The sequence below is a fragment of the Lactuca saligna genome, chromosome 5 (genome assembly GCF_052625555.1).
Source record: "Lactuca saligna cultivar CGN05327 chromosome 5, ASM5262555v1, whole genome shotgun sequence".
Lineage (NCBI taxonomy): Eukaryota > Viridiplantae > Streptophyta > Magnoliopsida > Asterales > Asteraceae > Lactuca > Lactuca saligna.
Window position 1 is genome coordinate 48,228,097 of NC_136421.1, and position 8,607 is coordinate 48,236,703.

The 8,607-nt window shown below is 35.6% G+C and overlaps 1 protein-coding gene and 2 long non-coding RNA genes across 3 annotated transcripts; 1 reads left to right on the forward strand and 2 right to left on the reverse strand.

Annotated features, from left to right (window-relative positions):
* Nucleotides 1-1,934: 1,934 nt before the first annotated feature.
* On the reverse strand, nt 1,935-4,102 carry LOC144997749 (uncharacterized). Its single transcript, XR_013659926.1, has 4 exons — nt 3,844-4,102; nt 3,430-3,533; nt 2,626-2,687; nt 1,935-2,093 (listed from the first exon to the last, which is right to left on the reverse strand). It is a non-coding gene; the product is annotated as an uncharacterized LOC144997749 (long non-coding RNA).
* Nucleotides 4,103-5,895: 1,793 nt separating this feature from the next.
* LOC144997748 (uncharacterized) lies at nt 5,896-6,445 on the reverse strand. Its single transcript, XR_013659925.1, has 2 exons — nt 6,360-6,445; nt 5,896-6,274 (listed from the first exon to the last, which is right to left on the reverse strand). It is a non-coding gene; the product is annotated as an uncharacterized LOC144997748 (long non-coding RNA).
* Nucleotides 6,446-6,700: 255 nt separating this feature from the next.
* On the forward strand, nt 6,701-8,607 carry LOC145045268 (uncharacterized). Its single transcript, XM_078993605.1, has 3 exons — nt 6,701-6,781; nt 6,855-7,536; nt 8,000-8,607. Exons 1-3 carry the CDS (start codon nt 6,701-6,703, stop codon nt 8,605-8,607), a joined length of 1,371 nt encoding a protein of 456 aa, XP_078849731.1.

The following is an 8,607-nucleotide window of genomic DNA, read 5'->3' on the forward strand; positions in this document are numbered from 1 at the left end:
AGAATCGAAGATCTCATTGTTAGTAGCGAAACGATGACAAGTTAGGCGAGAACGGACGTTAGACGAAGAAGTTATGAATTTATAACGAAGTTTTTCTGTCCCGGCCTTCTAAAAATAAATAATAAAAATAAAAGTCAAAATTAGCCAATGGAGTCTAAATGAAAGTTGTAGAGTATGGTCTAACCTTCGCGTGGATATAAAGAACGTCGAAAACGGAGCTCGTATGCGAAAGTTACGCAATTTAGAAGTTCGACGAGTCAATTACGCCCCGCGTAATTTGAGTACGCCCAGCGTACTCAGTCGGATGCAACTTGTTTGACCGATACTCGAGTGCCACCAGTCGACGCACGCAGTGACGTCAAAGTACGCCCCGCGTAACCCGAGTACACCCCGCGTAATCCCAGACCCTCAGCCTATAAATAGAACTCGAATTCAGCCATTTTCTCTTGTTCAAACTCTTCCCTCTCTCTAAGTTTTGCCTCGTTTTGCGTGTCGTTTATACCCCGAAGCCCCGGTAATATTCCCGAGCCCCGAAGCAAGATCCGAAGCCCCGAGGATCCCGAAGAGCGTTATTCCCGAGCCGAAACGCTGCCCGCGAGGAGCTCGGTTTTGTGAAGATCTTCCAGATCTACGGAGAAACACCTCTTCTGCAAGCCGTAGTGCTGCCCGATCATCTTCTGATCAAGTGAGTGTGTAGTTATTTTCATTCCAACGCAATATTATGAAGTATTTCCTATAAAATACGTGTTATGTGTATATATTTGGTTGTTATACGTGTGAGTGTATATTCACTCTCTTCTATCTTATAGATCTGATGTATTCTCTATGAAATACGTGTTATGTGTGTATGCCTCATCTGTTATGTGGAATATGTATTGCTTAATGCATGTTATACAGGTTTTTAAACAATGTATAAAAATGTATATTTTTATCTACTAATATGTTGGGTAGAACATGGGTAGGTAATTGGGGTGTAATAAACAGATGAGAGGCCTCGGTGTTATTGGTGTTATTCTAGTCATTCAGCAGAGTATGGATGACGACCACGGACTATTCTAGACTATCTTGTGGAACACTAGCAGGCTCATTACCTGTAGGTGTTGTGAACGACGTGTTCACCGGTGTACTCTATCCCCCACATGGTTGCCTTTAGGACACTTATTGTTGAGGAAGCCCCTCTGCAGGGATGTCCGTCCCGATGAAAAATCCTAAAATAGGTTCCTTATAATAGACGTTATTTTTAGGAACGTAAGGTGAGGATAACGGGAATGGGTAATCGGGTTTATTGTTGATTGTTGAAATTAAATATAATTATTGTAGGTTGAAAACCCTATATGCTCACCAGGCTCCCAAGCCTGACCCACTCAGTTGATTTATTTTACAGGAAGTGGCGCAAGAGCTTAAGATGGGCGAACATCAAGTTGTTTTGTTTACAAGTCTGTATATGTATATATTTGTGAATGACTTGTAATGCTATCGTTTATGCTTTATGATCTGTATCGGAACATGACATCCCGACTTTTGATTATGAAATGAAATCATATTTCCTTATGAAATGTTTTGATAAATATCTATTTTATCATGTTTTGTTTTTGGGAACAAATTCCGCATCTCTTTTAAAATTAAAAGGATTTACTCTGAAAATTATTTTAAAATGCATAAATGAAATCGGTCTTTTCTGGCCGAGATTTTGGGGATGTCACATTGGAGAATTGTTCAAGAATGGTTAGAAGACTGGATATAGTGGCCTACATTACATATACATGAGACCAGGGTTATTGGTGGTCGAGGCGAGGTGTAAAGCGAGATAATGCATGTTGTACGTGTTCAGGAAAGGATGAGTGTCTCGGTAACATCCCAAAATTATGGACCAAAAATTTCATTTTTAATTAAGTGATTTGCAAAAACGTTAGTAACAAAATATCATTCAACCATATCATTTAATAAAACATGTCCCGCGTTTTGTAAACCGGAACGTAAAGCATAATAATATCAAAGTACAAATCCCATAATGTCTCATAGTGCGGAAAACGAGAGCTTGTGTGTGATATGTCGCTACCGCGCCAGCTTCTTCCCCGTGGCTGAAGAGGTACCTGAAACAACAACTAAAAACCGTAAGCACGAAGCTTAGTGAGTTCCCCCAACGTACCGCATACCAAATAACCATAAAACATACAATTATTGTTAGGCATATCTGGATGCCCGACCTACCCCTTCGGTCCTCTCGACCGGATAATGACTAGCATATCTGGGTGCTGGTCTCCCCTTCGATCCTTTCGACCGGATACTAACTAGCATATATGGGTGCTGGTCTCCCCTTTCGGTCCTTTCGACCGGATACTAACTAGCATATCTGGTGTTGGTTTCCCCTTCGGTCCTTTCAATCGGATACTGACTAGCAAATCTGGGTGTTGGTCTCCCCTTCGGTCCTTTTGACCGGATACCTGGGGACTATCTCCCCTACTATCGCTAGCACATAACATCATATCGTACAAACACATAAACAATAACACAGGTAGTGATAACCCTAGATGAATATCACAGAGACAATCATCTAATCATACAATTCCTACTAGTGGGCCAACATTGTGGCCTTAGACCCACCGCTACTGGAAGGTAACTCACCTCGAAGTAGCTGCTGAAAGTCTGCTTGCTGAGCGCCTGACTGCTGAACCGGAACTCCCCGGCTACAATTTCCATAAACACTAAGTCAGATATTGATAACTAATCTTAGGGTAAAATGACTATTTTACCCTCGGTCAAAGTCAACATCCTGGTCAAAGTCAACTTTTTGGTTGACCGGACTCGCCGAGTTGGCTTGCCAACTCACCGAGTCCCTTTTATCTGATCTAGTTCCACACCCGATCCTACTCGTCGAGCTTAGCGAAGACTCGACGCGTTCTTCCTCGATGCATACATACTAAGTCCAATGTTCATCTGACTCGCCGAGTTGAAGAACAACTCGTCGAGTCCAATGCAATCTCCTTCGGACTCGCCGAGTTGCTCATCCAACTCGCCGAGTCCACGGCTATCTTCATAGGGCTCGTCGAGTCCATCATTCTACTCGCTAAGAACATCCAATCCTTTTTCCATACATACCTAATTTGAGCCATGCAGCGGCTCCAAACCACAGATCAAAGCTTCTAGGGTATGCTTATCACGTAAAGTTGCAAACTTTACGTGCATGCATAGCTTTAGAGGCTTCAAATGCCCAAACTAAGCTCTTAATGGGTTCTAAGCTCAAAAGGGACCTTAATCACCATTATGACCGAAACTTAACACTCCAACGAGGTAATGAGAGTCCAGATCTGAAGTATAACCCAACCATAAGGTTTCTCTTCAAGGATTTGGGGTTTTAGGGCTTAAAAGCAACAATTTAGGGACAAACAAGTTCTAATAGATAAATAACCAAGATGGAAACTTTATTACCATAATGGATGACCACAAATGAATGTGTCCTGGATCTAAATCCTCTTCCTTGACCTCTTCAACTTCTCCCTTCTTCCACTTGCTCCAAAGTTCACAAAAAGTCCCTTCACAAGGCAACAAATCACTCAAACTCACCAATGGAGGCTAGGGTTTCGATAATGGCTGCTCTGAGGGTGATGGGGGATGAGATGGGGCTGTAAGGTCGTTTAAATAGGGTGCAAACCCTACGGATTAGGGTCTCCTCCTGATTGGCCTACTCGCCGAGTCCAGACGTGGACTCAACGAGTAGATCACTTAAAGCCCGCATCCACTCGACATCTACTCGGCGAGTTAGGGCTATAACTCGGCGAGTTAGGGCTATAACTCGTCGAGTAGCTCTTCCCAAAAGAACACTTAATTAAAATAAATATGTACCAGGAACGGGGCGTTACAGTCTCCATGGCAGGTGGCCGTTGGTCGAAGACCTTGTGGTGGTTAGGAATCCTTCGAGGTTGTAACGATGGGTGGCTCGTAAGGATAGTTTCGGCGGTTGAGAATTTCTGGTTCAATGTATGGGTGGTTATATGCACTCTGGAAAAGGTAGAAGTTGTATGGGTGGTTTATCGTAATATATTAATTTTAGACAATATTACTTAACTAGTCCTTATGGTAGATAGAAAATACTACTACAAGTCTTTTTGATAAAAATTTAACACGGTTGATCATTTTTAGATTTAAAATGCATACGATGTGTCCTTTTGCCTAACATGATTATCTTTTTCATATTTAAAACGCACACTATAAGTTATTGTGGTTGGCAAAAAAGGACCCATTATGTGCGTTGTAAATCTGAAAATGAACAATCATTATAAAACTCATCAAATGCCAACCATAAAAACCATTTGTGTAATTTTGTCTTGATTTTATTATGTTATGGCTAAGTAATTTTTAATTTGGCAAAATATTACATGCGCTTAAAAAACAAATTAGATGATGCTTTATATAATATTTCACAAAGATAAGGTAAATTAGTTAGTTATAAAAAAAAGTAATTGTTAATAATAGAAAATATTTAAGTTAATAACATTTTGTTAGATGAAGTTAATGAAAATATAATTTGACTAAATAAAAAAAGCTATCAATAAGGTCGATAGCGAGGGAAGCTACGCAGTTGGAGGGTGCATTTGGTATTCTACTGTAACATTTTTCTTTTTTGCATTTATTTTACCAAAGTACCAACAAAGACATATTTTATTAATTTAATTTTAATAAATATATAATCTATATATTTTATTATAATAATATTAAATAAATAAGATTATATATATATATATATATATATATATATATATATATATATATATATATATATATATATATATATATATATATATTATACACGTTTATGTAAATACGTTATCGTGTTTTATGATTTTAATATGTATTTAAAATTTTATATTAATTCAATAAATAAAAATAAATTTTATATTTATGATTAATTAATATAATTTATTATATAACAAAATATTATAAATATTAAATATTATATTTAAATTAAAACTAATTGCTAAAATATACTATAAATGATAAATATATAAAACGATGGATTAAACCCGACAACTGAAATTTCATCCCTGAGAAATGAATACTATTCATATCTTCAAATATGAGGGAAGAAATTTGATAGGATATAAAACGATAGATTAAACCCGACAACTGAAATTTCATCCCTGAGAAATGAATACCATTCATATCTTCAAATATGAGGGAAGAAATTGGAAAAGAAAAAATAACATTTGAACATGGGTTGGATCCTAAAAGAAAATTTTTTAGATCAAAATTACTTAAGGGCAATATTTTAATATGAAAAATCTATTATGACCAAAGAGAAAGGTAATTTTAATATGAAAAATCTACTATGACCAAAGAGAAAATGGTAATTTCAAAAAAAATGCTTATTTTTGCATCCTGTATTAAGTGTTTTAAAAATTATAACTTTATCTGCTTTTAATAATTTTAGTTTCGAAAATAAAAACCCAAATGAAATTTATGTATAACTTGATCTGCTTTTAACAATTTTAGTTTCGAAAATAAAAACACAATTGAAATTTATGTCTTACACGATTACATGATTACACCAACTTTAGAAATTAATGGTTATATAATTTTATTAGTTAATCATTATTTCCGATACTATGTTTTGTAATTTTGCTATTCTGAATAGAGTGACGTTATTTTTACCCTAGATTTTATATTTCTACCCATCTAATAATTATTTTTTAGTAGATCCATTAATTTACTGACAACTTTTACTTTTTTTTTTCCAACCAATGCATGTTTTGATTTATGTTCTCAATAGGAGTGTTTGATTTTTTTAAGATTTCTGTCTTTTTAGTAAAATCAAAGTATTAGAATATGTATTTCCGTTAATCAAAAAAAAATCACTTTACAAACCACCAACTATTAACATTAATACAACAATAAACATATTATAATTACATTTTATATAAACTAATCAGTAAAAATAAAGTGATTATCATTAATAAAAAAAATAACAAATTTTTTATGTCCACCAAACACCACCTTCACAACCGCCGGTATATCACCACCACCACTAAAAACCACCTAAAATCGTATGAAACATCTGCTGGCCACCATTGACCTCCCTCAGATAGTGAGATATAGAGAGAAAATCGAAAGACAAAAAAAAAGGAGCAAGTCATTCAAAATCGTACCAAAGAAGGAGAACGAGCATTGCACACGAGGCCTGAACCTTGTCGGAAAACACTTGAAGCTCGCCGGAAGCGTGAAACATCGCCTGAAAAGTCGTCTGAAGCGTGAAACCTTGTCGGGATTGCTTGAACCACTGGTATCACCGACGGATTAAGAACGAGAGAAAGAGAAGTTTAAAAAAAAAAAAAAAAAAAAAAAAAAAAAAAAAAAAAACTCACCGGAAATCTCTTGAAGACAACGAGAATCTGCTCTCTCCCTTTGGACCATTGCATTTAAAGCCCACCTATTTTGAAGGTATTCTAAAATATACTCTTTAACCTTATAAAAGTATTAAAAAAATGTATAGGATGAATAGTTTTAATTAGTAGTACAACGACATATATTAGGTTACTTATGTATATGTTTTTTGATTTTAGAGTTAAGATAATAAGTGGACATAAATTTTAAAAAGTGGACATATTAAATTTTTGATTGATTACATAAATTTTAAAAAGTAGACATATTTAATTTTTGTTAATATAGTTTTTTTATTTTAATAATATGATTTTTTTATACAGAGATGTTTAAGTTATTTGGAATCAACATATTTGCTCGAGATGAAGATATTTCTATCAAGAATTCGCCATTTTCCACCAAACAGGTTATACACTTCTACCATATTATGAAGTTTTATATTTTTAAAATAAACTAAAACACTTAAAATTCAATTTTAGATGTTCAAGTCTCGTGAGGAATTGTTTGAGTGGACACAAAACAAAGCACGCTCTCTAGGATATGTCATTATCAACAAAAGATCAAAGGCATATGTCAACAACTTCGTATATCAAGTCATACTTATGTGTGATCGTGGGGGTGAATATAAAGCTACTAACACGGTTAGAGCATCTGGAACCAGAAAGACTAATTGTAAGTTTGAACTTGAAGGAAAGTATTCAAAAGAACATAATAAATGGACGTTGAGGGTAATATGTGATGATCATAATCATCCGCCTGCACAACATATGGAGGGTCATCCGTATGTAAGACGATTATCTGTTGACGAGACTCGTTTGGTGGAAGATCTAACAAGAAAGAACTTGGCGCCACGTGATATTTTGTCAACCTTAAAGGTGCAAAACGAAAATAATGTATCGGTAGCTCAAACAAAATATAACACACAACAAAAGATTCGCAAACGCGAGCAAGCAGGAAAAACTCCAATGCAGGTTCTTATGTCCATTTTGCACACCAATAATCATTTGTATGAGCTTACTACAGGTGATTCAAATGAGTTGGAGAATCTATTTTTCGTCCATCCAGCGTCTTGGAAGATATGGCATGCATTTCCACATGTGTTGATGATAGATGCCACTTACAAAACGAACAAATATAATAAGCCGCTTGTAGAGATTGTTGGTATGACCTCAAATCGGAAGACGTTCTCTGTAGGTTTTGTCTTTATACATAGAGAAAAGGAGGTCAACTATACTTGGGTGTTAAACTGTGTAAAGTCAATACTTGATAAGTGTATGCACCCACGTGTAATAATCACAGACAGAGAGTTGACACTCATCAATGCATGTCAAACAGTGTTTCCGGATGCGGCACGGTTACTTTGTAGATGACATATTGAGCAAAACATTTTAAACTTTTCTAGCAAGATTATCACATTGGATGAAGACCGTGACTCTTTTAGAATACTATGGAAATTACTAGTTGAGTCTCCAACATTGATGGCATACACAGAAAACTACAAACGACTACAATCAATGTTGATAAATAATTATCCACGCAAGTTTGTTTATTAACTATATTTCTAAATCATAACCTTCATATTATTGTTTATGTACTTATTTTGTTTATTTATTTTACTTCACAGGTGTTATGAGATACATAGATGATACATGGTTAAACAAGTACAAGGAAATGTTTGTGTTTGTTTGGGTTGATAAACATCTCAATTTTGGAAACAACACGACCAATAGAGCGGAGAGTCACCATTCCAAGTTAAAGAAAATTTTAAACTCTTCAAACTCTAATCTTGATAAATTCGTGCAACGGATTAATCAAGTCGTGCAATCACAACTTACTTCTATCTACAAAAGCTTTGAAAATAGCTTGACTGTTCACTACAATCACAACTTATCGTGTTTCCAATTGCTGCGGGGCCATGTTTCAAACGAAGCTTTAGACATAATATTAGGAGAGGTTCAAAGGTTAGGTGATTTAATGTTAGACTCCTCAAATTGTGGTTACAAACTACGTAATAGTTGTGGGTTACTTGATTGCCAACAAGTTTGGTGTGATCGTTCATTGTTTAAGCCACAGACAATCTACGACATGCTTCCCTCTTTGGAGAGGTCCCAGAGAGTTTCAACCCCATCGAGCCATTACGTTGGTACTTGTAAACGATATTCATTATATGTCGGTGTTTTTGAAAGGAAATTACCCAACGCTTCCTACCACAACATATTGGAATGCCCATAG

What these genes read in the sequence shown, in the direction of transcription:
- LOC145045268 (XM_078993605.1), top strand. Translation starts at nt 6,701, where the DNA reads ATGTTTAAGTTATTTGGAATCAACATATTTGCTCGAGATGAAGATATT. An exon ending in CGCCATTTTCCACCAAACAG is followed by an intron (nt 6,782 to 6,854) that starts GTTATACACTTC and finishes ATTCAATTTTAG; the next exon opens with ATGTTCAAGTCTCGTGAGGA. An exon ending in GCCGCTTGTAGAGATTGTTG is followed by an intron (nt 7,537 to 7,999) that starts GTATGACCTCAA and finishes TTTACTTCACAG; the next exon opens with GTGTTATGAGATACATAGAT.